Source organism: Coffea arabica, chromosome 7e (assembly GCF_036785885.1).
Source record: "Coffea arabica cultivar ET-39 chromosome 7e, Coffea Arabica ET-39 HiFi, whole genome shotgun sequence".
Taxonomy (NCBI): Eukaryota; Viridiplantae; Streptophyta; class Magnoliopsida; order Gentianales; family Rubiaceae; genus Coffea; species Coffea arabica.
In genome coordinates this window covers 9,400,873-9,428,784 of record NC_092323.1, presented here as the reverse complement: position 1 = coordinate 9,428,784, position 27,912 = coordinate 9,400,873, and the positions used below count along the sequence as shown (strand labels likewise).

General features: G+C 36.7%; 4 protein-coding genes across 4 annotated transcripts; 2 read left to right on the top strand and 2 right to left on the bottom strand.

Annotated features, from left to right (window-relative positions):
• Positions 1–322: 322 nt before the first annotated feature.
• LOC113698194 (calcium-dependent protein kinase 18-like) lies at positions 323–7,708 on the bottom strand. Its single transcript, XM_072058728.1, has 12 exons — positions 6,838–7,708; positions 5,237–5,367; positions 5,091–5,132; positions 4,863–4,974; positions 4,701–4,779; positions 4,071–4,240; positions 3,500–3,626; positions 2,200–2,315; positions 1,996–2,103; positions 1,760–1,822; positions 1,175–1,348; positions 323–822 (listed from the first exon to the last, which is right to left on the bottom strand). Exons 1-12 carry the CDS (start codon positions 7,252–7,254, stop codon positions 652–654), a joined length of 1,710 nt encoding a protein of 569 aa, XP_071914829.1. The 5' UTR covers positions 7,255–7,708; the 3' UTR covers positions 323–651.
• Positions 7,709–17,870: 10,162 nt separating this feature from the next.
• On the bottom strand, positions 17,871–19,842 carry LOC113699400 (naringenin,2-oxoglutarate 3-dioxygenase). Its single transcript, XM_072059355.1, has 3 exons — positions 19,266–19,842; positions 18,584–19,012; positions 17,871–18,323 (listed from the first exon to the last, which is right to left on the bottom strand). The coding sequence occupies exons 1-3, from the start codon at positions 19,623–19,625 to the stop codon at positions 18,021–18,023; spliced, it is 1,092 nt and encodes a 363-aa protein (XP_071915456.1). The 5' UTR covers positions 19,626–19,842; the 3' UTR covers positions 17,871–18,020.
• A 2,512-nt stretch (positions 19,843–22,354) lies between these two features.
• LOC113702254 (gibberellin-regulated protein 11-like) lies at positions 22,355–23,420 on the top strand. The gene is made up of 3 exons (XM_027223368.2): positions 22,355–22,678; positions 22,833–22,890; positions 23,016–23,420. Exons 1-3 carry the CDS (start codon positions 22,601–22,603, stop codon positions 23,210–23,212), a joined length of 333 nt encoding a protein of 110 aa, XP_027079169.1. The 5' UTR covers positions 22,355–22,600; the 3' UTR covers positions 23,213–23,420.
• A 2,418-nt stretch (positions 23,421–25,838) lies between these two features.
• On the top strand, positions 25,839–27,515 carry LOC113701230 (uncharacterized). Its single transcript, XM_027221780.2, has 3 exons — positions 25,839–26,095; positions 26,200–26,660; positions 26,795–27,515. Exons 1-3 carry the CDS (start codon positions 26,002–26,004, stop codon positions 27,359–27,361), a joined length of 1,122 nt encoding a protein of 373 aa, XP_027077581.2. The 5' UTR covers positions 25,839–26,001; the 3' UTR covers positions 27,362–27,515.
• Positions 27,516–27,912: the final 397 nt, after the last annotated feature.

Sequence of the window (27,912 nt, the reverse complement as noted above, 5' to 3'; positions counted from 1 at the left end):
CATATTTCCAACTTAGTTTAGAGATAAGTGTGTGTGTGTACGTGAATTTTGGAATCATTTGACTATCAATCATTTTTGGTCCAATGACTTCAGTGTTTCCCATTTCAAGAGGGGTTTAGATTTGTTATCCCAGTAATCCTAGTTCTTAGAACCCCTCTGCTTTAAATTTACTTTTATACGGGTTCTGGGATAAGAAGAAAATTATGAACCAGTAAAACAGATGTAATTCGAAGGTTAAATTGAACATCAAGAGAGAGCTAGAGATTCAAAAGGCAACAATTTCCTCGAATACACAAACCTCATGCCAGTAGTACCCAGTTCATGGACAACCATATCATATCTTATTGAGTAATTTACCACCATATGATACATCATGCGGGAAGCAGCGGTGCTTCATAACGCTAACAAATATAATGTACAGGAAAGATACACCTCACACCTAGCCGATTTTTCTTTTGGAAGGCCAAATCAGCTTTACATGGGGTGCCCTTCAAATGATACTTTGTATACGTCCCTCTAACAACTACCTTCCAAAAGCATGAGAGCGAGAGCGAACACGTAAAATATTGATTTGCCGAACAATTTTTAACAAGTGAGATGAAATCCAACTGTTTTGACATCCTCAATTAGACCAAAAGATGCAAAACTGTATTAAGCTATTAACTTCCGCGGAACTTTATTTACAGTTGGGCTACTGACAACTCGTGAGCTCATACTAGCAGTTCTCAACAGTCTACGAAATTCTGCTAAGCTTATCTTTCCGTCTTTGTCGATATCCGCTTCCTCTAAGAGTGGGTCTATAGAGCCTCGTAAACCCGTGTGCTGCAAGCCAACAAATATCATGTTAGCGAACGAACAACAAATCAAATAGACATCCACTTACTTGCATACAAGCATGTTAGACATTCTTTGTTTTTGACACCAAAGGTCGCAGCAGCTTGAACAAAGTATAAAAGAAATGTTTTGCTCTCAAACTTTGCTTCCAGGAAGCAATTAAAACCATGGATAAACACATGCTACTTTTGTCCAAGGCAATATGGCAGCAAATGCAAATAGACGTAATAGAAAGCAGCAGACAAAGCAACATAAGATTCAATCTTCCATTCTGGATTTATGCTCAATTGAGAGAATAACAGCATTAGTCACTTAATAGGTTACACCATAAAACGCTGACCATTTTGAGTTCATCTGGTGTTATGTATCCATCCTTGTCAACATCAAACTTGTCAAAAGCAGCCTGTGATCTCTGTTGCCACTTCTCTGAATTATGCTCCTCCAGCTGATGGACATGTAAAGTGGCCGCAACAAATTCTGAGAAGTCCACAAGCCCATCAGCGTTGCTATCTACCTGCTCCAGATGATGAGAACAAGCTGGATTATCAATCAACATCACAGAAGAGCAATAACAATCACAACAAAAGTAAGCATGTGTGGTAGTAGAAGAACACCAAATTCTGAAACATGGACTAATGGGCTAAATTTCTTAAAACAACAATGAGCAAACAAAAAGCATTCCTTTTGAAGCTAGTTTTATACTTATTCATGCATGTATGCTTAATTATCTAGATTAAAATGAGACCATCCCACAACTATCAACCATTTGGTTCCCGATCCTTTATCTGTTTAGCTGTTTGATACGTATGCGGGAAGGATCTTGCACTAGTAGATTTACTAGCAACAGAAAAGTTAAAATTATGGAAATTTTCTGCGTCAATAAATTCCGCTATTCGCTACCATAAATCAAAGTCAACAGGCTTACTGCTTGAAGAATCTCAAGAACACGTGAATCCTTCATTTTCCAAGGAAGATCTTTGGCAAGGGCCTGTGTTGAAATTGAAGAAGTTATGAATGAGGAAAGAAATATAAGATAATCTAGTGCATAAAAATTTCTAAGGAAGAACCTTTTAAAGCAACTTTTATGATAAAGCTAATCAGACTGATAATAGTAAGGAAATATAAGGACAACCTCTCTGCCTCCTCTTGCAAAGCACATACCTGTCTCATTTCTTCAAGACTTATAGATCCATTTTTGTCCACGTCAATTGCATGAAACTGATCGCGGAGATCAGCCAATTCCTCCTCATCAAGTGTGCTAGCCAAAGCCTGGAAAGCAATAAAAGACCCTCATAATAAGACGTGCATTTCGAGTTGGTCATTATAGGTTCTGACACAATCATAAAGAGACAAGAAGAGACTTACCCTTAGTGCAAACTGTTTTAGACGACTGTACTTTACAAATTGCCGCATGTTGGAGAGAACAGAAATATCAACTGGTATCTCCGATGCATCACCTCCTTCTCGAACCCAGGGATGAGCTGGAAAAATTGGTTAAGGTCAGTAGATTATCTTACAGTGCAAAAGACGCACAACAAATGTACTTGGTGACAAAATGTTGATTATCTCAATGCCCACTAAAGTTTCCAGTTTTGACTTTCCCAAGCCAAAAATTCAGAAAAGCACACTTGTTTGTCTCAAATAGAATCTTATGCTGTGATATTTGGTGCAAAAATGTTCAAATGATTATTAGTGCTCGTCATATTTCTTCAGCACCACGCAAAATAAACAAAAAGTTAAACTCAATGACTGCTATCCATTATCTAGAGTTTGGGATGAGATAGGATTAAACCGAGAACTCGTACAGTTGCATTGTGCCCCATACTATCATATGTCAGGGCACTACCTTAAGCTTATTCGACAAGAATCTACTTGTTATCCTGTCATCTAAAAGATGGTTTACAAGGTAACATTGAAAATCTTGATTTTGTTTTTTCATTATTCTCTTCTGGAGATAACCTGAATACGCGACTTATATGTGTAAAAGTGCATATGCAAGAATGCATTCAAGAACGACAGTAGAACACAAGCTAAGCTCAATCATCAATAACATATCCATAATAAGATACCAAAAGACCTACGTAAACTAAAGTATGACTTTCAATCTCTAGGTACCCAAATCCAAGTGAATGAAACTACAACGCTATGACTATAAAGCTCAATAGAGCTGTAGATTGTACTAACTAGCGATTATGCAAGCAATAAGAACAATACACAAGTTGTGACACCATCTACCTACAGCATCAGAACTGAGACCCCATTTTGTGCCACTAATTCTCATAAGTTGCAGTTGCAGTATTTTACATGAATAAAGGTTGACTATAGTGTTTGTTTTTCAAAAATGTCACAAAGAAAGGTCAACAGAAGAATCTGAAAAGTTAAAAAACTGAAGCAGCACATTCTTCATCCCAACCCCCACTTCCTCCCCCGCCCCACAAAAAAAAGGGCCAAAACATTTTTTTTGATATTGGTCTATAAATTTGTTGATAGGGAGGTGAAACGGGATAGGCATGCACTAAAATTGATTCCAATCAATTCTACATTGATCAGCTTTATGTCTTCTGCCAATGATAAATAATGGAACTTTTGTTCTCAAGTTTTCTTATCTATGAAAATGCATTACAGGAAGCTCACAAACTTTTAAAATCAGAATAAAAGTACATACATAATGCTTGAGCAGCTGTAAGTCTGGCACGAGGATCCTTCACCAGTAATTTCTTTACAAAGTCTCTAGCACTGTTGCTTATGCTTGGCCACGGTTTACGACGAAAATCAGGTTTATTCCTGAGAACCTGAAAGTATTAGACTCTACAGTTACATGCCATGTAACAACAAATATAGCACATATAATTGTCAAAAATATAACAAAGCATAAATTAGAGAAAAATGTTGTAAAGCCAACAATACTAATATTCCTTAAAAAACTAATAATTCGATGTAAAAATCTTCTCTTGTGGAAGCAGAAAGCAAGAAGGAATAAAAAATCAACTAAAAAAGACAGAGAGAGAGAGAGAGAAGCAAATAAGCTTCAGAGGAATATGATCTATGGATGTGGCTCGGGAAAGACTAGGCTTGTAGAAAAAGTAAAATGAAATAAGAGGGAGCTTTCATTCCACTTAACCAGATTCTTGAGACTTTTTATATAACACCTGTATTAAAGGTGGATAAAGTCGAGATATCATTGATATGAGTTTCAATTCCACAGAAAGAGATAGCAAATATTGCAGCATCCTTACCTCCTTAAATATGCCATCCTCAGTTTTGTCCCAGAAGGGGCGCCTCCCACAGAGTAGAATGTATGTTATAACGCCAATGCTCCATACATCTGATTCAGGACCCGATCTGCGCTTCAGTACTTCTGGAGCAACATAATACGCGCTACCAACAATGTCTTGAAATTTCTTCCCTGGATTTGATCATTAGTCGATTAGGTGATATACTAAACAAATAACCAAATCTAAATTTTTTAAACAAAAGGAAACAACGAAACAACGAATGTACATATAAATCTTCCAGATGCTACCAAGCATATAGAAAATTAAGACAAAGACAGTTTTTGCATTATATACTAGAACTTTTCTGTACTTATAGGACATTGTAAATTTAATTCAACCCCCACACCCAGAAACTCGAACTGAGCCAAAAGTAAAAAGAGTATCTAAGCAATATATGCATGAAAGAAGCCAAAAAATTTGGAAAAATACGTATCAGTGTCCCACCCAGCTTCGACCATCAAAGCTCTGATTAGAAAAAGAACTAAAGGAAAGTACATCAGACAGTATTGTAATTGGATTTTTTATTCCGAGGGGAAACAAGAAACATAAGATCTTGAACTTTGAATAAAAAATAAAAGAACATCTAATCACCTGGTCTGATGAAGTCAGAAAGACCAAAATCTGTTGCTTTCAAGGATGAATCCACCTTTGGTGACTTGAAAAGAAAGTTCTAAAAGAGACAATAATGAATAAGAAGCTGCAGCAACATCACATGGCATAGGACCAGACAGGTAATTAGCAACTTTCAAATACCTCTGGCTTCATATCACGGTGTACCAAACCATGTAAATGACACTCAGCAGCAACTTTTAGCATCTGACGTACTACTATTGCAGCATCTTTCTCAGTATATCGGCTGTCTTTTCTGATCAGAAGAAATTCTTGGTTAAGTCCTACACTCATCTTTCTTAATCAAGAATGCATTTTATATAGCATAGCCGGTTCAACTACAATCATGTTTAAATAGTTCACGATGCTTACTTGGACAAAATACGATCCAGTAATTCTCCACCTTCACACAACCTAAAATCAATAAAAATCAAGAACTCGGTTAACTAACATTACTACCAGGGAGAAAAAAGAAAGAAAAACTTCCGTGTAAAATACTGCTCCAAAATAAAACTTACTCCATCACTATATATACGTAAGAATCATCCTCAAATGCATTATAGAATTGCACAACATTCTCATGGCCAGCTAAAGCTTTTAATATCCTTACTTCTCGTTTGACATCTTCAACAGCAATTGGAAGAACCATCTAAGAAAAATGCATCAGTTGATTTCAGAGTACAAAATGGTGCCCAAAGCTCATTAAATTTCAAAAATAAAAGCACTGTTGACTCTAAAACATATGTGTTGGTGGATGCACATTCAGGAAGATATCAAGCACGTCACATGACCAATGTGCATAGAAAAGAAGCATATCCCTTTTTGATTATTCGTTTTAAACCCATACAAAGCAAAGAGGGGTTCCTTAAGTTCTGGATCACCATATTCACATCCACAAATAGACATTGTTGTGTAAACCTGCTTGACTCATGAAACATCATGCAGCAGAAAACTACCAGGAATTAAGGTTCTCATTTGAATAGAATATTCTTTTACTACAGCTGAAATTATTCTAGCTTTGAGGTCCTCATACAATTAACTAACTAACTGCCATTTTCAGAGATTCTACAGCATGATAAGAATACGTCTTCATTGCTGACACGATTTTCCTAGTCTTCTCCTGCTTCACTCTGCCATGGAATCAGAAAAAATACATTAAGATAACTGCTCTTTCTATTCGTTCCTTTCCCATACAAGAACTTTATTTTTGCGGGAGATATTATCCACTAAATGGAATCTACGCAAATTTCTGCCAAAAAGGAAAAAAATCTCAAATATCTGCTAACATCATGAATAAATAGCGCTTCCTTCTGCTATGAAACATTGTGTAGCCAATAAACAGCAAGCCAAGAAGGTCATCATCCATGGCAAGCACATTCACACTTATTTTTATCAAATTTCAACCCAGTCCAGCTTATGTTGTTCCAACACCAGTAGGAAGCACCTCAGCACACAAAACCATGCAGTATCTCAGAGCCTTTTTCCCCTGGGTTAATCAACTAATCCACGACTATTTAACCAACTGCTGATTTTTCATTTAGGGAAATACTAATGAAAATCGTAAAAACCTTCACTATAACTGACTTCATTCTAAGTAAATACTCCAATTACAACATAATCATCAACATCACCAACTAAATGGCAATGAGCAGAAGAATAAAGTTTGACCATTGAGCCAACCAAAACAGTAGATACTCCTCAAATCATCAAGAAAGGAGCAGAATCCCAAAGGACGTAGCAGTATACCCTTCTAGAACGTATGGTATCCCAACTTCCACTGGTGAATATTTCATCATGAACTTATAAGGATGTTTCAAGGTATCCTTGATTCCGATAACCAAAAGGATCCAACTTTCTCTGAAAGATCAGAAGATGCTAACACAGTCTCTAAAATAAACCATTTATTGGAGAGAATATGAACTCAAATCAATCAAATCAAGCAGCTGACTGTACTAATCAAACAGCGAAAATGAAGTCTCTAATTATATCATTTCAAGGAAAAATGATAAGGCAAAGGAAAATAAGACCATAAATATCTATCACCAAGCCGAAGCCAACAACAACCCCCCCCCCTCCCCCAATCCCCCCAAAAAAAAAAGTAAAGAAAATAAAAGGTTACCTTGTTCTTCTCAATTCTCTTAACCGCCACACGATCGCCATTAGACTTATCTGTGCCAACATATGTATACCCAAATTGACCATGACCCAATAATTTCCCAAGCGTATACCTCCTATCGAAATCCTTATCATACCCAAAATCTGTTCTTTTTCCACAAGGGATAACCCCTCCTTGCCTTCTAGAACTGGGCTTTTTGCCCTGCTCTGTATTCTTCTGTTTCTGCTGATTAGGATGGCTTCCTTTTCCTTTATAATGCAACTCCTGTTCTTTTGAGGCCACTGAGTTATTACCTGAGGTGGTTGCCTTGGTGGACACCTTCCTATTCTGCTGCTGGTGGCTCACGGTGGTGGTGGTGGTGGTGGTCGGGGTGTTGCTGTTAGAACCACTCACCTTGGTGGTTGAAAAGCAGCTACCCATTTTCAGCAAATAAATAAATAAAAATCCTGCCTTTTTCTTCAATCCCACCTTTTCGTTATCCAATCCTTTCAATGGGTTTTAAGGATTCAAAGGACAGAGAATAAGACCAAGAAAAAGAAATTCAAAGAAAGATGAGTATTGATCAACATATATAGGTGGAAATGTAGGCAAAAAAGGTGTGTGTGTGTGTGTGTGTATATATATATATATATATATATGAAAGGGAAGAAATGTGAAATGGTGATAATAAAATAATCAGGTTACAGGAGGAAAGTTTGGAGGAAGAAGGGAAGAAGGAGAGGGAGACGTGGTGATGGTGGTGTCGATGGTCAAAAGAGACTTTTGGAAGGAAGACGGTCATGAGAGAGAAATTGGAGGGAGCTGCGAAGTCGGGCTAAGGGCCAGGGATGAAGAGTTGGCGTTGGCAAAAACGCTCATTGGATTTGCTTCCCATTGTCTATCTGTATCAATTTGGAAATTTGGACTAAGAAAAAAAAAAAATTTTGGAGCTCTTATTTCCATCTTGCTATAAATTTAAAACAAACATACAGAAAATTACCTTTATCAAAATAAAAAAATAGCTAGATATAGGAAAAATAGTATGATTTAATTACTTTTGGCTTTTGATTACCAGCTCAAACTTTTATGTTTTTTTATGTTACTTGGATTACCACCCAAAAAATAAAAGGAAAATATAGGAGTAGTTGTATACTTATTGATATGACCTGAAATCTCATCTAAATATCGGACTCATGTCAAGTCAAGAGACATGTTTTTATTTGCAGCATGGGTTCTTTTTTTTTTCTTTTTTTTTTTAAAGGAAAAGCATGGGTTCTTAAATGTGGGTGGGGATATCAATTACTCCCTCCGTTCCACTTAGTCCTGATTCTTTTTTCACACAGTTTAATAAAAAATAGTTAACTTTGTTGGAACAATCAATTTAATTAGTTATTTTCCTAAAATACCCTCACATTAATTAGAGTACAACTTTATGGGAACTTGAATTGATAGTAAAAAAAGAATCAACTCTCATTAAATGGGGTAGGTTTATAGTAACAACAACTTACATTGAATAAGGATATTTTAGGAAAATTAAAATACAACTACATTCTTCAATTAGAAAGTGGACTATAATTTGGGACAGACGAAAAAGGAAAACAGGACTATAAAAGTGGGACGGAGGGAGTATTTATCAAAGGGTTGAGTGGATTAATACCATGTTTTAAATTTGGTAATGCATTCATTAACTAATACTTGTGAGGAGATCATTTTAAACCGTGTATACATTAACGGTGCATATAAGATTCATTTTTTTTTTACAGTCAAGTTTCATCTTTTCTTTTCTTTGCAAGATATTAGTAGTACTTAAAAGTTTTTTATAATTACTATTGAATTCGACCAAATTTCTTAATCTTTATTCATTTCTTCTTTGACTTTTATATTCCACATGTATTGACAACATTTTTCTTACAGAAAAGAAAAATATTTTCAACTTAGCTTAAAAATTTGCAACCGATGTTTCAATTGCAAAATTATGCACATCAAATTTGAACTCAGAATTTTGTTTATGTTTGAATTTTGTTAACAACTTTAATATTGTATTTCTTTTTTTAAAAAAAAAAATTTGCTTTGTATGTATACTGCATTACATTCTTAATTCTCGTGTGTGAATTAGGAAAATGGAGTGAAACGAACCAACCGTCCCCAGCAGCTGCTAAGAAGAGGGTTAGTTCGATATTTTACAATTAATTTAATCAAGACCCTCTTGTGTCCTGTTCGATAATCTTATCAATAACATAAAATACAATCAGATGTAGTTGTTTTCTTTCTTGAAGCCGGAAAAAGGTATGGGGGAAATTTTTTTTTCAAAAAAAAAAAGGATGGAGTTGAAATTTAGGATGCTTACCCATTTTAGTATAGCTTTTTCGTGTTCGAAAAACTTCTAAATAACATGCGGATAAATGGGGTAATATTCTTGAGGTATCTCCATTTTATACCTTAGGACCAAGTCAATTATTTTTGGTAATAAATTTGACCTTTTGCTTAATTTTTGAAGGGTTTTCAACATGACCATTGACTTCATGACCAAGAAAGATGAGTGAGCCCTTCAAAGTGTTCAGTCTGGATTCTTTTGCTTCGATTTTTTATTACTTTCTAATGAATGGAATGAAATATGCAATGGGAAAAATGTTTAGCAGGACAACAGAATAATTTGCTGAATGTGTCCATGTAAAAAGTATTGGGTTGATGTAATAATTTGCTGAATGTGTCCCATCTTCCATTATTCTACTTTTGTACACTTGTTGGCTTCTCTTTTTCGAGATAATTGTTGTGTGCTTTTTTTTTTTTTTTTTTCTTTTTGGGGTTCATCTTTAATGTGATGAGTTTTTGTCAAATGATTTTTTTTCCCATAAAACAATAACTGATGACAAATTATCCCGTCCCTGCTAACAGGTAATCCCCCTCTGGACTACCGTGTTTGATCATCAGATATCGTTCAATAATGAGAAAGTGTATTACCTTAGGCCTTGCTTGGATTGAAGGTTTTCGTCGGAAAATATTATCGTTTTCCGTGATCACATTTCCCTATCACCTTTTTCCCTCACATATATCAAATCGCTACAGTAATTTTTCCATGAAAAATGACGGAAAATGCAATCCAAACACAACCTTAAGTTTCAACTCTCAAATTGCTGCATTTGGATCACTAATTGTCGACATATAAGAATTGACCAGGTCTCTTTACGACTCCTTCAAAAATCTGCAGTACGATCAAGTTGGCTCAATCCCAAAGTTTTCGCGTTCCACTACAATGATTGACAACGAGAGCTCTTTAGCTGTGTTACTTGGGTCTAGTCAGATCTGCAGCATGTCTGTTAGTCTCTTACACAGTCTCTTTAGGCTCCCCTTTCTCTAAAATATGATAGATTAAATTACACAAATATTATCGTTGTCGAAAAAAAAATAAAAAAGATTGACAACGAGAGCTCGAGAAACATTAGCCGTGATATTAAATCCAAATTCACATTTCATTGCTCTTAATTACAATAAATTACACGTATAAGTATAGATTTAACTTCTTATATATTAAAAATATATGGTGAAACTATGAGTGCAAACTTGAGTCGCTCGAGCAGCACACTACTTAAATTCGACTCGAGTTAAAAAAAATTGAATCATAGTTCGAGTTTGAATCCGATTTTATTTTGTATTATTCGAACTCGAACTCGAGCTTATCGAATCAAGTTTTATTTGAATTCAGTCGAACTTAATTGAGTTTAATCGAATTTAACAAATATAAATTTATATTTTGTATTATTTTAAATAAAGGGACAAAATAGATATTTTATACTAATAAATATAAAATATACTTGTGTGAAGCTCAGTTGTGTTTGATTAAGTTCGACTAGCTTTCAACCTTCATGTATTAAGTCTGAACTTGATTCATCAAATAATTCGAACTGTTCGAACTCGATCAACTTAAGTTCGACCTCGAGCTTTGATCGAGCAAATCCGCGAGTTATTCGATTAAGTTCCACTCATTTGCATCTCTAAATCTGTTTTCTACTCTGGAGTGTAGGAGGCGCTTGCAAGTGCTAATGGACTGTAATAGTCGAAAACCATTCGCATATATTCAAAGAAGAAGACGACAAGAAAGAAGGTTATCTTTCTATCTTCACACTCTATTTAGCCACTCACGCTTCAAGTTATGGTTCACACTTCATCATTAATTCAGAGAAAGTTTACGTCAAAGCTAGAAAACAATAATATAAACCAATTATATGGGCGAGCTATTAGAGTTCAATCCATATAAATAGCAATTAATATCTCCTCATGTTTTTAAGATAGTTTAATCCAATAATTTCACACCTTTGTTTCTCATTGAGGAGATTCAACACTCCCTTCTAATTACCTTCACGGAAATGGTATATTTTTTAACCACCCAATCCAACTCAACCCTCTCCATGTTGAACCTTGGATACTTGATGCCTGAAAAAGAAATTAAAAGGAACTAGTCAAACTTCTGGGTATTTCTTAATAAGAGGAATTGACTAGGTAACCCGCATCAATGTCAGTTGGGATGCCGGTTGCTGTAGGAAATTGACAACTTAATGTAAAAGAATTCATTGTCTGAGTCCCCTTCATTGACTGTAAGAACACTATAACAGAGTTTTATATTTGTCATTTCGTGATTCTCATGCATAGAAAATGGATGACAAGTTATTGGAAGAGCTGCCGAATACAAAGTAGGAAAAGAACCAAGCAAACAAGCTAGTATAGCAGTATCACACGAAAACAAGTACTCCTGTATAAGTAAACGAAGCAGCATATTCACATTTCACACGGTAAAATTCGCAGAAATTGAAGCACTTTTTTGCTAGAATAACTACTATTCCTCTTTCTATTTCTATTTTCAAAGCTCATGTACGAGTTTACCAAGACTGGTTGAATAAAAATAGAACTAGTAGACTTGACTCGACCAAGCAACTAAGATGAATTAATTGGCACATTACATCTCCATTATCATCTGCCTCTATTTCCTTCCATTCAAGAACTGTACGGTATGGTAAATCTCATTTGGCCAACGCCATATCCCAATACATTAAACTTAACCTGAATACTACTAATCTTAAGCAAAAAATAATAATACTATTAATGTGTTTGACTGCTATGTGGTTTTCAGTCATTTATATAGGCCATTTAGGCTGCCGAAATTGTTTTGGCAATTGTTTTATTTCCCGTCCATATCTATGATTCAAAACACGTCAAGATTTTAGACGTTGAATCTTGATGATCAAAAGCAAGATTCAAGATTTTTAGGGAGTTTTATAGTCTTGCTAAACAGCTTTTTAGGGACTTTTAGGAGGAGGAATGATCGAGTAGCTAAAGAGGGGGTTTGGAAACAAAAAGGAAGTGGTTAATCATTGCCTCAGTTGGTGGAGCTAGCACTCCACCGTGTCCTAAGACATAACAAAATCTGTGTTGACAGCACATTATTGAAGACAAATAGAGTGATGCTTAATCATTTGCTTGTGGAATCTTTCTTTGTTAAATTTTCTTCAGATTAATATGAACACGATCTTGAGTATCTGACTCACGGCCTTTTCCGTCCCTTTCAAGTACAAAACCCATGTAATTTGGAACGTGATCAATTGCCTAGAAGTTCGTGTCGGTGTTAAAAGAGAGTAAAAGCAGGAAAAAGGGAATCAGGAAGTAGGCTGAAATGCTGCAGGTTTTGTTTGACCCACAAGATTAGACAGCAAAGGCCAATTTTTTGTGTTACTTGCAAGAAAGATAAGGGCTACGTGAAGGCGAGGACTTGAGGTGTCAAGTCCACGATAATGGGTTGCTTTCTTTTCTTTTCTTTTGTAACTATCTCCATTACGAAGTGTATTATTGTTGCTGAATTCCTGGTTTTCAATTACCAAAGAAGCTGTAAAATGGCGTGGAAGAAACATATTTCAGTACAAAGCTGCGGGCTTGAATTAGAAGTTTCTTGGATTACCGTTGCCGAAAAAGATCAGTCAGAACGAGAATTGCCTGCAGTTTCTTGGATTAATACGTGCCTGCATTTTTTAATGCTGGAAGTAATATACCAACCAACTGCGCCTGTTTTCGTATGGGAGTATAGGCCCGTTTTGGATCTTGAATTTGGTAAGAGAAGATTTAACTGCAGTTCAAAATTTGAAAAATCTAATTGAAGGTTGAATGTGCTGCAACTCATGTCCCCCTATCTAAAGTACCATAAATTAAAGACGCAGGGCCCTACAAGTTTAATTAAAGGTAAAAACAAAAATAAAAAAGAACTGGAAAATAAAAGGCGAGTGATGCTTGTTTATTTCCTTGTTTTTACCTTACGATTCAAAGATAAATTTCACTTGCTTATCTTTGTCTCTTTTTCTTCTTTTTTTCCCACTTGCTTATCTTGATGTATTTTCACCATTTTTTTACAAAAAAAAAAAAAAAATTGTTGTTAAAATGATTAACAATTTCTTTTGTAAATCTTAAGTAGTTTTTAACTTGTCGTCACTTTAAGTAAACAAGCAAGGACATTTTGCAACTTTCGTATTTCATTTTCCTCCTGACTAAACCTCAAATCCAAAAGAAATACCACTGTCAATAGGATCGGACCAATCCAAAATCGATCTGTTCAACCCAAAAAAAGTTCATTGACCCTAAGATTTAATTGAACCGAGCAGAACTTGTGCTTCAATATTAGGTCTAAACTAAATATGAGTTGAGTTTGGGTCATACTAAACTCAGACCTGATTAAGCCCGGCCCATATATGAGTATAATTACATGTGTAAAATATACAATCCATTCATCTCATTTTATATGTCATGATTTTTATTTTGATTTGTCCCAAAATACTTGTCATGATTTAAAAGAAAAATAAATGAAATCCAATTTTTCTATTATACCCTTAATACAACTCCCAAGATAAAGCATTTATGTCATATTCTCTTATTAAATCATGTTACGAACTATCTTTTTTGTTTTTAGGTAGTTGTGCCTTTTTAAAAATTCCAAACTCGACTTACAAATTTTTAAGGTTTAATTGAAGGGCAATAATGAAAAGACATTTTTTAGTAGTTTATGTGTTTTAGTCAAAATTTATTTTTCTTAAACTGTGTGCAAAGTTGACCATGATATATAAAATGGGATGAAGGGAGTATAATAATAGCTATAATTTTTAATTATACATATTGTGGCATAAAATGTTAATAATTTACACATAAATTTGTATTAATTCATAATTATAAAATATATATTATATATAATTATGTATTTAATTATGAGTTTGGACCAAACCCAATATAAGCCTGAAACTCATATAATAGTGTGACCTTAGTTTGAGTCTTTTAATATCAATCAGAATTCAAAAGTTCAAAATCCAAAAATTCATCTAATTTATGAGCCGAGTTTGAACTTGGTAAAACTAAGTTCAAAAAATCCAATTGACATCTCTATCCAAAAGTAGGAATAGATTGACAAACAAACATTCTGGGCAAAAAAGATTGACAAACAAACATTCTGGGCAAAAATCAGCCTCACACGGGGGTCGTGCAAGGGTTTTATTTAGATGCGGGCTCGAGCCTAAGAAAGTGTCAAGGATACTAGGCCCAGTTGTCAAATTTAACCAATGATGAGCTGAAATCCACTAAGAGAAGGGTTGTATTGATCAGTCCGGTCAAAATACTTGTGTCGGAATTTTATTTTATTATTATTTTTTTTTATAATGAAACTGAACTTCATTAAAGTAAATCTGCATTTGCAGCGTACATAATCTCCTTTGGAAAATTTACAAACCAAACGTGACTTCCCTCAAGTGACAGAGACAAATGACACAATAATAAATGAGCAGGAAACCCGTTTGTAACAAAAATCCTTCAGCATATCTCTAATGCCTCTAATCAAGTTACCTAACACCGATAAGTCAAGACTCGTACTATTGATTCTCTGGACAATGCCCAAGGCATCCCCTTCTAGAATGAGGTGAGAAATACCAAAATCTTTGGCAAACTGTAAAGCTTTAAGAAAAGCCAAGCATTCCACATGCGCAGCTCTGCATTAAGGGCCTCAGAAACTCTTTGCAGCCATTAAAGCTTCCACTTGTCCCTGATGGTCTCTCACCACCACAACTCCAATTCCAGCCCCAGCATCAGAGAAGGCTCCATCAACATTTATTTTTAAAATACCTTCTTCTGGAGCTACCCACTTGGTCAGATTATCAGTCTTTGGTAACTCAGCTTTGCAGTGTATATTTCAGTACTCCTGCAAGAAATCTACTGCATATTCACCAACTCTGAGCGCATGCATCCCTTACTTTTCCTTCAAAAATCCTCTCATTTCTGCATCTCCAAATTAGCCAAGTAATTACTGCTGCTAACTCTGCTTCTTGTTTTCCTTGTGAATTCATAAGCCAACCAAACCATTCCTTGAAATTAGGGGCAAAAGAGTTCTCCAACTACTTCCGTTTGTGAAGTCCTTTCCACACTTCTTGGGCAAACTCACACTCAAAAAAATATATGTGTTTATCAGTTTCCATTTCACACCCACAGCATCTGCAATTTTTATTTTCACATCTTATTCTAGCATTTAAATTATGCCCAGTGGGTAAAATACCTGAGCATGCCCTCCACATGAACACACTGACTTTTGGAGGAATGTTTAGATGCCATAATCCATTCCCAAAGTTCTTTTCCTTGCCACTCGATGATAATCCCTCTTCACCTTTTCCCAGATTTTTAGAGTTTCTTGCCAAATGATATGCTAATTTAACATCAAATATTCCATCAAATTATTAAGCGGCTTCCTTCCCTCCAAGATGCTTTTCCATAAGTAGGAAGAATTTGACCCAATCTCAGCTGAGAGAAACACGATTTTAGCAAAGTACTTTGCCTTTAGAACTCTTGCTGCCAAAGAATCTGGATTTTTGATTAATCTCCATCCCTGCTTTGCTAAGAGTGCTAGATTGAAAGATTCCATATCCCTGAAACCCATGCCACCCTCTGCCTTTGGTTTGCATGAAATTTCCCATTTTAACCAGCATATTTTCTTCTCCTCACCCGTTTGGCCCCGCCAGAAACTCCTTATGAGCGATGTGATGAGTCAGAAACAAGACATCATGTACGTTGGAATAGCTTGAACCACCGATTTGATTAGCACTTCTTTTTCAACTCGTGATAAGATTTTCTCCTTCCAGCCTTTGAGTTTACCCCATATTCTATTTTTGACAAACGCAAAGACTTCATTTTTTGATCTGCCAATCATATACGACATTCCTAAGTATGCGCCTTTCCCATCATCAACTTGTACTCCTAATTTGTCACACAGAATTTCTTCTGATACGTTCTTGCCACAATAGAGTCGCGATTTACCAAGATTCACCTTCTGCCCCGATGCCCTTTCATAAGTTTTAAGGGCTTCCATAATTGCTTGAATACCTTGTTCATCAGCTTTGACAAAGAACAAGCTGTCGTCAGCAAATAAAAGATGGGAAATCAAAGGGCCTCCATTACCCAATCTTATTCCGTTCCAAAGGCCCTGTCTTTCCATTTTCCTGATAAGAGATGAAAGTCCATCAGACATAAAATAAATAAATAAAGTGACAAAGGATCGCCTTGCCCTTAGACCTCTGGAAGGAGTGAAACAATCAGATTGGTTCCGTTAATTAAAATTGAGAAAGAAATTGACCTCACACAATCCATTACCAGTCTGCTCCATTTCCTTGGGAAACCCGTAGCATTAAGCATATGCTCCAGAAAATTCCATTCTGCTCTGTCATATGCTTTACTCATGTCAAACTTCAAGGCTAGGTACTTGTCTTGATTCTCCTTTCGATGGTCCAGCCAATGAAACATCTCAACTGCCACAATCACATTATCAGTATTAATAAGACGACCTTTGACGAAAGCACTTTGGGATTCGTCAAGAATATGGGGCAAAATATGCTGCAATCGGTTAGCCATACTCTTAGTTATAATTTTATACAATACATTGCATAAACTAATTGGACGAAAATCAGATACTTTAGTGTAGGATTTGAATTTCGTTCCCATAAGTGTTGAATGGCGAAATTACGGGTGCATATGGACTCTATAATTGGTCAAATCCCCTACAAAAAAAAAAAGCTTTGGATTTCCGTTAGACCTTTTACTGGGACGACCTTAGGCATTCTTTTGGGCGGGGAATGGAATTTTCTGAGCGTCATTGAATACTAAACGTACAGTTTACTGAGCCTTTGCTCGGACAAGTAAAGTTTTTTACAATGAATGAAATTATCTTAACGTTTTGGGAAAAAAAAAAATTTGCTGGGATGACAAGCTTTTGATGTCAACACACTTAATTTACACCCAAACTTGTCATTGAAATACAGGATTAATCTTTGTGTCCGAGTAACACTAATACCTTTTTGATGTCTGCTATTTAATCTTAATATGAATTTGAAATTTATTTTTCTGCACATATAAGATATACTCAAAGATGTTAGTGTATATACTGCCAATTATATAGTTAGTACATATATGATTAATATGTAAACATAGACCAGCATTTATTACCCTTTTAAACATGTGTTTTTTGTTTTTTGTTTTTTTTTTCAATTTAACTTTACTCATTCAAGAAAACGAAGCACTTGAGGTACTTCTTTAATATAATTATGTGCTTAAAATCTATTTGGTACTCATTAAGGGAGGCCTTAAGCGTTAATTTTGATAAACTTGATATTTATTTGAAAAAAAATAAATGTGAGTGCAATAAATGTAAGTTTGTGCATTCATATGCTATGTTTGATAATAATTAATGTAATATAATAACGTGTGTCCCTTGGGACCGGTAGAAAAGCATATAACATATTCACACACACATTTATTTGCACTCAATTGAATTTCACCTGTTAAAAAATATTTTTAATAAGTGGTTAATGAGCATTTTTTAGTCCACTTAATTTAAACCTTTGAATTTAAATACTTTCGATCCTAACAAGCACCAAGTTCATGGTTCATCAAGTGCTCTTGCTTTCTTTCCCACCTGTAATAATCGCTTAATTAATGTTCACGGTCTATCATATAAAAGCTTAAAAAAGAAAAAGAAAAAGAAAAAGAATATAGCGTCTTGGAAATTACTTTGAGAAATCTGAATAAAAGTTCATGCTTTGCTTCTGGCAACATACATTCTTATTCATGAAATCCACAACACTAATTTTGAGAATGCATAACACAAACAAGTAGTAATAGTAGTGAAACAACAAACTATGGAGGTTTCAAGCAAAAATCTCATCAATGGGCTTGGCCTCCAACTTGGCTTTCTCAACTGCTTGCAACTCTTGCTCCTTGGCCAGCTTCTTCAGCCTCGCGAGCTCAAGGTCCTTGCTCATTTTCTTCCTGTACATCTCTGAAAAGGTCATGGGAGCATCAAGCACCGCCTTCTCACCCTCCCGGATCTTCAGTGGATACACAGTTGCCTCTGGTGCCGGGTTCTGAAATGTGGCTATGGACAACCTGCTACAATTTGAGTTTACCACAGCCTGATGATCTGCGTTCTTGAACCTCCCGTTGCTCAAGTACTGTCCAAGCCAAGCAGCAAATAAAGATTCACAACTAAGGTTCATCATGGATTACTATCTCAAACCGCACACACTTACACACACACACACACATTATCAACAATAGGGAAAACAACAATTGTTCTCAATCGCTTTCAAGTATTAAGACCACTGATATCTTCTGAAGCAGGAGTTTACCACCTAGCTACAGCTGCAGAGCAATTTGAGAATGGAATTCTAACATCTTGCGAGTAAATTACGAGGAGATTTAGTTTACTTACATGGCCATGGTCACCAAGGTTAACAACAAAAGCACCTTCAACAGGCTGGACGGTAATCCAGGTCTTGCCACCGTCCCTGGTGGCCTGAAGTCCACCAACTTGGTCTTGTAACAAGAGAGTGATGGTTCCAGGGTCGGTGTGGCGTTTGAGGCCCAATGTGAGGTCAGGCTGTGGACACTTTGGGTAAAAGTTCACCACAACTTTTTGGTCCATGTCCACACATGCATTAGTTAAGGCTTCCTTTTCCAATCCCATTGCCTCTGATAATACCTCCAACAGTTTACAGGCCAGCTCCATCAACTTCTCGCTATATTTCTCTGTCACAGCCCTCCATGCCTCTGGCTTGTCTGGCCACCTTGAGGAATCCCTTGCCCGAATTGGATAGGAAAAATATGTCACAATCTCACGCCAGTCTTGCACAGTTTCACCCTGCATAATTGTTTCAAGATCATGCATCCATTTGGCCAATTTAGTTCAATTGGATTCAGACTTGAAATCAAGAATCGTCCATCTCTCCTCACCATTACAATTTGTGGTTGCGTGCTTAATTGACACGAGCCAATTACTGATATTATAGAATTTCGAGACTTGAATTCATGAAAATTTGTCCAGAGTAGTCATTAACAAACCAGAAGAGATAAAAATGGAAGAAGAGTATGATCCAAAAATGCATGATATATACCTGTAGATGGCTTGAGACGATAAATCCCCCTTTCTTGCCGCCTGACATATCGAATCGGAGCTTCTCTTCAGGTGGCAAAGCGAAGAATTCTCTAGCGAGGCGGGTCATGTCAGAAATGAGTTTGTCATCAACCCCATGATCAATAACCTGGAAAATCCCCCAGTCTTCGCAGGCTTCCACAATCTTTTTACAAATTTCAGGTCTTGCACCGTCAGTGTCATCAAGACCCTTTAAAGAAATGATAGGAATCTCGTTGCTGAATTGGTTGTAGGCCACTTTGGGACGTTCATCTTCATCCCTGATGAAGCTTGATTGAAGCGTCTTCTCCTCTGCTAGAGCTGTGAGAGTTGAGGGAGCCATCTGTCTCACTGTTTCAGTATGTCAGCTTTCTTCCTTGTTTTGCCTACACTGGATACAATGAATTACATATCGGCGGACCAACACGATTCTTGTGATGAAGAACAATAATGTTTTTTGATTCATATATATAGAGAGTGGTTGGTAAGTCTATATTGAACGGCTATTAGGAATTTTGGTTTGGGGAGGTTAGATTGATTGAACGGCACAGGTTTGTAGCAAGAGGAGGAGGGGAAATGCAATGGCGTGGCAGCTAGTTAGCTAGCTACCCTTCTTGGAGACAACTACCAACACGTGGACATCCGAATACAGCATGGCGGGCTTTGTGATACTTGAATTAGCATATGATCTTTGCTTGCGTTAATGGCTTGCTTGGTACTAATTCTCACCACTTGGCTTGGCTTGAAAATTGAGATTCTACATCAAAGAAAGCAAATGATGACTAATTTGAGCAAAGTGATGCGTCTGCATATTATCGGATTCCCGACGAGAAATGCGTTCTCCATATAGATGTTGTTAACTCCCTCTAGAGAAGCTGACCACCATATTAATTATGGGGTGAGAGGTAAATGGTTCAAATCTTACCTCCCATCAATGTGTCTGGTCTGATGATGGTTCAGTTCCCGTCAGGTTCTTTCGACTCAATTGAACCATCTCCTAGAATAGAGTCTTCCTGTAAGAGTAGGAGTAGATTAAATTACACTTGATATGGCGTTATAAAAAAAATAAAAATACAGATGTTGTTGACGCCTAACGGATGGGTAAGCGTGAGTTAAGAGACTGTTAGGTACACATGAGACATGAGGCCAAAGTGCAAGTTTCACATCTGCCCCCGACTTGAATGCGCAGTTGTCAGTAGTTAGGCTTAAACCAAGCAAAGCAAGTTTAGGTTTGATTTTCCTTTTCGTTGTTTTTTTATTTTGATGGGTTACTACTATATATTGAAGGCATCATCTGGGAAGCTTAATTAGAAGACTAGAGATTATAACTAATTTGCTTTGTTTGTAGCCAGATTTTTGTTGTGTTACAGTAAACAGCAACAAACAAGCTAAAAATGTCAAGGCCAAATGCAGTCTGCTGCTTCAGCTCTGAGACCAATTTAGCAATGAGTCGATTAGATGAGGTTCAAAGAAATCAACCTATAAAATCAAGTTTTCAAGAAATTTATTGGCGTGCAGCCTTTCCATATTTTCGAGGTAGTTTTTGGGTGTCCTTGACGTTATTCTAATAGAGGTTGTAGACTTTTTTTTGTCTTCTTTTGAAGTGGGAGATTTTGAACAAAGTATCTCCTATTTATAATCCGTCCATCTTATTATCTAATGCAATCCTTGTCAAAGGGCTAGTTTTTTTTTTTTCCTTCTTACCGAGGGGTAGTAGACCTGCTAAACCCTGAGTGACTTTTTTTCCCCAAATGTTCCAAAATGGCTCTTTGCGGACATAGACAGAGTTAGCCCATAAAATGTCTCCACGTTGTCCCACAAAGCTGTTCGTCGTAATATAACTAGAAAAAAGGTTTCAACAAGGCCCATTAAAGGGTTTAATGTCGTTTTAATGCGACCGAGAAAATGCATAAATCCTTTCCGTTAGTGAAATAGAAAGGTTGAGCCCACAACTATTTGGGCCGATTGTCTAATCTTTAAGACAAATCAAGAACATTGGTAAACTTGAACTAACCTTTTCTTAATTTCTTTACCGTGCGTTCGATAAAATTAAAATTTAAAATTTGAAATTCATTAAATTACTGAATTATAAGTATTAAATTTGATACATTTAAGTGTATATCACATTAAGTGATAAATGAATAATTTATCACTTATTTATTAGAGCAACTTTTGTCTATAAAATTCAATATCATTTAATTAATTCAGATATTTTATTCTAGTTTTGATTATCGAAAGTGTCTGAACATATTAAAATTTGAACCCATATTAAGTTTAAATATTGAATTAGATTATCAAACAAGCTGACTTCCCAAATATAAAATAAATGGATTGAAGATGGCCTCATCCCAAGTCCCAACCATAAAAAGGTAAAATTTTTCTCTCTTTTGACCAAAACCATAAACGGCATTATTGAAGATGGCCGTTTCTAGAATATAAATGCAATTAGACTTTCATAAGTATCTCCACCAGTTAAATGTGCTTTCAACAATTAGTAATGTGTTTTGTCTTCAAAAACAAAATTTATTTGTTACAGAAAGCGCGTCCAAAAGGCAAAGGGGTGAATAACGAGCACAGTTACAGCTTGCTTAGTACAAACCTTAATATTCCAGGGTGGCAAATTGTGAGATATTATTGGTCTGAGAACTACCAATTCACAGAAAGAGACGGTGCGAAACTGCTGGCAAACCATAAGCAATCGGCAATGCTGCATTTGCATGGGCAGAATTTCAAGGAGATGAGTCGTACATGCTCATAAAATAGTTAGATGAAGGCATTTATTCCAATTTCACAGATGCTTCCTTTGTCACCTTTGCACTTGTGCAACCACTATTGCCCACAAATCGATGAGTGTAATGTCTCCATTGAAGTATCTGGAATGCCACTCTAAATTACAAGCTGACCTTGGCCATTTTTTGCTATATTAAATTGAAATAGTGATCCCTGCTCGAGGTGGTACAGCAAAACCAACCTTCCCAGCAATTTCCTGCTCAATTTAGCTCAAGCCGTGTTACAAACCTAGTGATTAGTGAGGCAAGTGGGAAAGAAAATGTTCCCGCCCTTGCTTAAGCCTAACCCCAGCTCCTAAGTTCCTAAATCCTAACTCCAAAGTACAACCCCACCACCACTTTTGTCCCTGTACTACTTAATTCAATTGCCCTTCTCCTCTGCTATATATACATCTCTCCTGTCCCTCATTTCCTCACATCCCATCTGATCTCACTAGCTGTAGCGATTAGCAAATCCATCTACATATTGCCCATTGCTCTCAGCTTCTTGCTGCTAATAATAGTAGTAGTTGTGTGTTTTTCTTAGACGATGGCAATTCTCAAAGCCTGTGCTTTTCTCATTTTGAGTGCTCTTCTGCTGATCCACCTCACTGACGCCGCCCAAGTGGTACAATCTCCCTTTATGCCCTGCCACCTTTTCTTTTTCTTCTTCTTCTTCTTCTTCTTTTTGAATTTATGAAGGCCAAAAAAAAAAAATGGAGCGCGGAATCAACCTTTTCTGGCAATTTGGAATAACCCGTTTGTGTGAATAATTTTGGCAGGTGAGCAAAGGGATTCCAAGTCCAAGTCCGAGCCCTCTGCCAGCCCCCAAGCCGATAGGTACCGTGAACTTCAGTGAATTTGCATGACTTTAAATCCTCATACCGTTAACTTGCATTCACAGTAGATTTCCCTATCTGGGTTCAATGCGGATTTTCATTTGATTCTGTCGTGTACTAATTCAGATTGTGGTGCTGCTTGTGGGTATCGATGCTCGAAGACAAAGAGGCCTAATCTTTGCAAGAGGGCTTGCGGGAGCTGCTGTGCCAAGTGCAGCTGCGTCCCTCCTGGAACTTCTGGCAACTACGAAGCCTGTCCCTGCTATTACAAGCTCACCACAGTCAATAAATCCACCGGAAAGGTTGTCCGCAAGTGTCCTTGAGTACTTCTCCGCTCAGGATTTGCTCTGCAAAACAACAAGTGTGTGTGCACATAAAGAAAGAATAAGAGAGAGCCTCTGCTATAGCGCTCTCATTATATATTATCTATATTTTTCTTCCAATTTAATTATATTCATTGTTGTGAGAGGCTATTATTATCGTTGTAGTAGGTATCAATCAAGTGGAATCAATAGCTAGCTCATTCTCAAATCTCTTGATTGATGGCGTGTTGGTTTTATGGTCTTCACTCCAAAATCCAAATTCATATTCTTCAATATTTACGCTGCTCGAGTGGGGATCCAAATTCATTTCCTGCCAGGAGCGATGAGAATGAGAGAGTATTACGAGCGATGCTAAACGAGTCCCTATCGTCCCTCCCACTTCTCACTAATCCATTCTTGTTTATTAGTTAGTGGGAAGACACCAAGCGGCCGTTTAAATGAACTAACTACTCACTCCAGCGTATAGCATCTGCATATATAGGGGAGTAGTTAATCCATTCTCAGAAGGAAGGATTATGATTTTATGGTTTCTAGCTTAATTTAGAAAGGGCAGTTTCCAAAAAATTACAAATTGAAAAAGTAATACAGTAATTATTAAAAAGAAATCATAGGACATGGTCATTTCAAGTCAATACCTTGGTCAACCACAGTTGGCAGCGTAACACTCTACTCTTTTGAAAGCTATGTTGTAATTATTAAATGATAGTTTAGATCTAACCACTCGCTATGTTGTAATAATTACAACATAGCTTTCAAAAGAGTAGAGTGTTACGCTGCCAACTGTGGTTGACCAAGGCATTGACTTGAAATGACCATGTCCTATGATTTTATGGTTTCTAGCTTAATTTAGAAAGGGCAGTTTCCAAAAAATTACAAATTGAAAAAGTAATACAGTAATTATTAAAAAGAAATCATAGGACATGGTCATTTCAAGTCAATGCCTTGGTCAACCACAGTTGGCAGCGTAACACTCTACTCTTTTGAAAGCTATGTTGTAATTATTAAATGATAGTTTAGATCTAACCACTCGCATTTGTCAATAGCAATAATAAAAAAGCTATTTTGCAATTCAAGAGCTAAAAATAATTGTGAGCATCCATCTAATAACAGCTTATTCGAATATCAATAGTGAGTTTGTTTGGATAAGAGTTTATTTGGATGATTTATTTGAGATATTTACTGTAGCACTTTTGTGATGTGATGTATGTGAGATAAAAAGGTGGTTGGGAAGATAAAAAAGTGATTGGGATTTGTGAGGCCAAAAATGTATTTATAACATAATTAATTTTTTTTCAAATAATAACTTATCCAAGCATACTCCGTGTGTGTGACGACTCAAGTATTTAATTATGAGAAAATCCCCTTATAGATCTGTCAAGCAAATGCCCAGTGAACACTCCCTAATAAGGTGCAGTTCATATGTTAAATTGTTTAATTAAAAAAAAAATTGTATGAATTCACATGATAAATGTATTCATAAAAAACTGGACATTCATCAGAGAGAAAAATCTTATTTAATTATGATGCCACTCTTTTAACAGTATCCAATTTCAAGTGGTGTGGGTGTCCCACCAAATCCAAAATGGTACAACTAGCCGGTGAGCTTTGAATAAATCAGGTGGACAAATGTTTAGCTTTACCAGGGCGGGCAGGTAGGTCTGACTCTGATCAAATGTCAGAAACAAACCCCGGCGACCCACACTGTCTCCACGGTCCACGCCCTAGCTGTCACACTCCTTTATTGTTTTTCGAGTACATGCATCATTATTACTTACTACATGTCATCCATTGTACAGTAAGTATACATATATATATATGATGATCATGCATCCAGTACGGAGGTGGAAGACAGATAATTGCCTTCTCAGAGACAGCTGGCTTGCGCGATGTTAATAGCCCGTCTGTTTTTTTAGAATTTTTGTAGAAAAAAAAAATGTATCGTAAAGTTTCAATAATACATGTGAACTGAAAAAACGGTCGAGAAATATATTTTTATTCGAAAAAATAAAGCAAAATAAAATTTGTGCATGCTCCAAGTAAAATGCAGTCCAATTGAAATTCTATACCTGATTTTACTAATAATAAATAATTGGTCACATTATGCATAATAAAAAAAAAAAAGCTTTATGCGCCAAATTCCTGTGGGATTTGGCAAATATTGAAAGGCATTATTGACACAAATTGTAAAGAGGGCCGTAGTAGTGAGCAAGGAAATTAGTTGGTCCAGAAGATGGACAGGAAAGTAAAGGACAGGCTGTATCTGTCTTTAGACAGGTGTGTGAAACAATTCCCAGATTTCCTTTTGCCTTTTTGTTCGGGAAATAAATAGGAATATCAAATAAGTACTGGGCATTGTCTGATGGGACGTCGCGGTCTCCAATTCGCAGACTTGAACTATTGGGCTGTAAATGACATGCCCATTTGGGACTGGGCTCTGAGCATCCAACGATCACGACGTGCCCAGTAAAACCAGATAAATGGGTAGTAGCTCCAGGCCTGCCCTGCCTCTGCCTCCATTCAAATCTCAACGGCTAGTTACGTAACGCCGCCTTATCACGCTCTAACGGTCACATTTTCCGTCTCCGAAGTCCCAACCCTATATTTCTCAATTAATATTTGTATAAGACCATCACCTTTCTGCCCACAAAACATCTCCTTCTTCCTTTCTTACAATTTGTGTCCATCCATCTGCTTTCATCCCTCATCGGAAAAGTTCAATTTTTTCTGCAGCCAAGACGTAATCTTCTTATTTCTTTTTTTTTTTTTCCTCTTGGTTTTCCGCAATTCCAATGGAGACTCCATCATCGACGAGAAGAGTCACAAGATCACAAACCTTGTCCGCTGCTGCCGCAAACAGCAGTGCTACTAGCGTTTCCACATTAAGTAAATATAACAGTTCAATTCCATTTTTCTTTCCTCTGTGCAAAATAAGAGATTCTGGGATAATAAATTTAAGGACTTAATTTTGATTTTTCTTGTTTCTTCAGGGAAAATTGAAGAATCTGAAACTGGTCTGACAAAATCAAGACACAGAAAGAACGGGAAGCAGCAAGATCGCTCAGCCCTGATTGATATCACCAATGATTCTCCAATAGTTGGGCTTGCAATGGGAAGTTTGGAGACCCCATCGTCAGCCATGTCCAAGAAAAGATTTAGCAGCAGAGCGAAGCATGATGGCACTCCTGGTTCAGGGGAAGCACTTTTGAGGGGGCAAGTCAAGACTTTACTGCAGAAAGTTGAAGAAGAGGCTGAGCTCTCCAAATTGTCTTCGGAAAATAGGCCTTTCCTCCACCTCCAAGCCTTCATTAATTCTCCTTTGACTCTTGCAGCCCCTACACCAGCGAATACCCCACAAATCCTGAACCTCTCTGCCAATGGCAGTTCCCACACCAGTGGGTTGGCTTCCTTAACCCAATCTCCTGTAGAAGAAAATTTTATCATTTCTCAGGTTTTTTCATCTTCTAAACTTTTTTATTCTTTTTAAATTAAGAGAAACTAAATTTGTATTTTCTTGTATTCTTCGTCTTTATATGGCCTTTTTTTTAATTCATACCTTTTTTGTTTTTTGGAATGTTTATATAGATGGTTAGTGAGATTTTTGATGGAAAGAAACAAGAGGGCAATCAGTCCGACAAGAGTTCGATGATTACAAGGTCTCTGATACTGGATTTTTCTGAAAAATCAGAAGGATCTGAATGTTCATCTGGGGTGACGTACCAAGGGGGAGAGAGCGAAGGCAAAGAAAGGGCAACCACTGATGATGATGATTCATCTATTTGGTCCATTCAGGTTAATGCAAGTACTATAGATGATCTAGAAGAAGACGATGAGGAAGGCCTTGATGGAGTTGAAGAGGAGTGCGACAATGACTACTATTATGATGAAGAAGAAGAAAAGGAAGATGATTTAGAATTGGTTGATGAACTGTGTGATGCAATCAGCAAGATCCGTGTGAATGGTGAGGGGACTATGGGAGAATTTGCTGGCAAGCACACTCGGTTTGTCTACAACAGTGATGACGAGCTCGAAGGAGAGGAGGAAGTTTGTGGTCTACAGAGTGAATCGGCATCAACTGCTTCGCCAAGCGTCTTGAAATTGAAGGGCTTGCCAACACCAAAAGGGAAACACCTTCGCTTCCCTGATGACTGAATTTCTCCAGTTAGTTCATTGTTGGTTGTTTTGTCATGATGGAATTCTTGGTTGTCTTGCTCGCGACAGCATCATTTCTGTTCTCTGTCTTCTCGTTGACCTATTCGTTTGAACTTGTTTCTGGAATACTACAATACTCATCAATTCAGTTTTATCTCTTGCGATATTATTATGTTTTGGTTTACAATTTCTTAAAGTTGTTTTGAGTCAAAACTGGTGCTAAAAGATCATTTGGCCTCTAGGTGTTTGGTGACGGAAGTAAGCTTCTGTTGAGAAGTGAATGAAACATAGCCTTTGGTTAACGAGGAGCCAAGGAATTTTTGAGCTAATATGTCACAATTTGCGAGAGCAATCGTTTTCGTAGTGAGCAGTCACACATCCTACTAAAAATGCAACATATTTTACACAGAATCCAGGTAGCGTATTCAATTGCAAAATCTAATTTGTGCTCACTCTAAAGTTCCAAATTCTAAGATGAGTGCTGTCTCATAGCCATCAATTTTCATGCAAATAGTTGAATGTGTGTTCTCACCTATTCGGCACATAAAGAA

Coding starts and splice junctions, on each gene's coding strand:
- LOC113698194 (XM_072058728.1), bottom strand. CDS start 7,254: ATGGGTAGCTGCTTTTCAACCACCAAGGTGAGTGGTTCTAACAGCAAC. Junction 5,368..6,837: donor AGAGAATTGAGAAGAACAAG/GTAACCTTTTAT, acceptor CATTTTTCTTAG/ATGGTTCTTCCAATTGCTGT. Junction 3,627..4,070: donor AGGATGGCATATTTAAGGAG/GTAAGGATGCTG, acceptor TAATACTTTCAG/GTTCTCAGGAATAAACCTGA.
- LOC113699400 (XM_072059355.1), bottom strand. CDS start 19,625: ATGGCTCCCTCAACTCTCACAGCTCTAGCAGAGGAGAAGACGCTTCAA. Junction 19,013..19,265: donor TCGTCTCAAGCCATCTACAG/GTATATATCATG, acceptor ACAATTATGCAG/GGTGAAACTGTGCAAGACTG. Junction 18,324..18,583: donor ACCTTGGTGACCATGGCCAT/GTAAGTAAACTA, acceptor TGGCTTGGACAG/TACTTGAGCAACGGGAGGTT.
- LOC113702254 (XM_027223368.2), top strand. CDS start 22,601: ATGGCAATTCTCAAAGCCTGTGCTTTTCTCATTTTGAGTGCTCTTCTG. Junction 22,679..22,832: donor TCACTGACGCCGCCCAAGTG/GTACAATCTCCC, acceptor TAATTTTGGCAG/GTGAGCAAAGGGATTCCAAG. Junction 22,891..23,015: donor GCCAGCCCCCAAGCCGATAG/GTACCGTGAACT, acceptor GTACTAATTCAG/ATTGTGGTGCTGCTTGTGGG.
- LOC113701230 (XM_027221780.2), top strand. CDS start 26,002: ATGGAGACTCCATCATCGACGAGAAGAGTCACAAGATCACAAACCTTG. Junction 26,096..26,199: donor TACTAGCGTTTCCACATTAA/GTAAATATAACA, acceptor TTGTTTCTTCAG/GGAAAATTGAAGAATCTGAA. Junction 26,661..26,794: donor AAAATTTTATCATTTCTCAG/GTTTTTTCATCT, acceptor ATGTTTATATAG/ATGGTTAGTGAGATTTTTGA.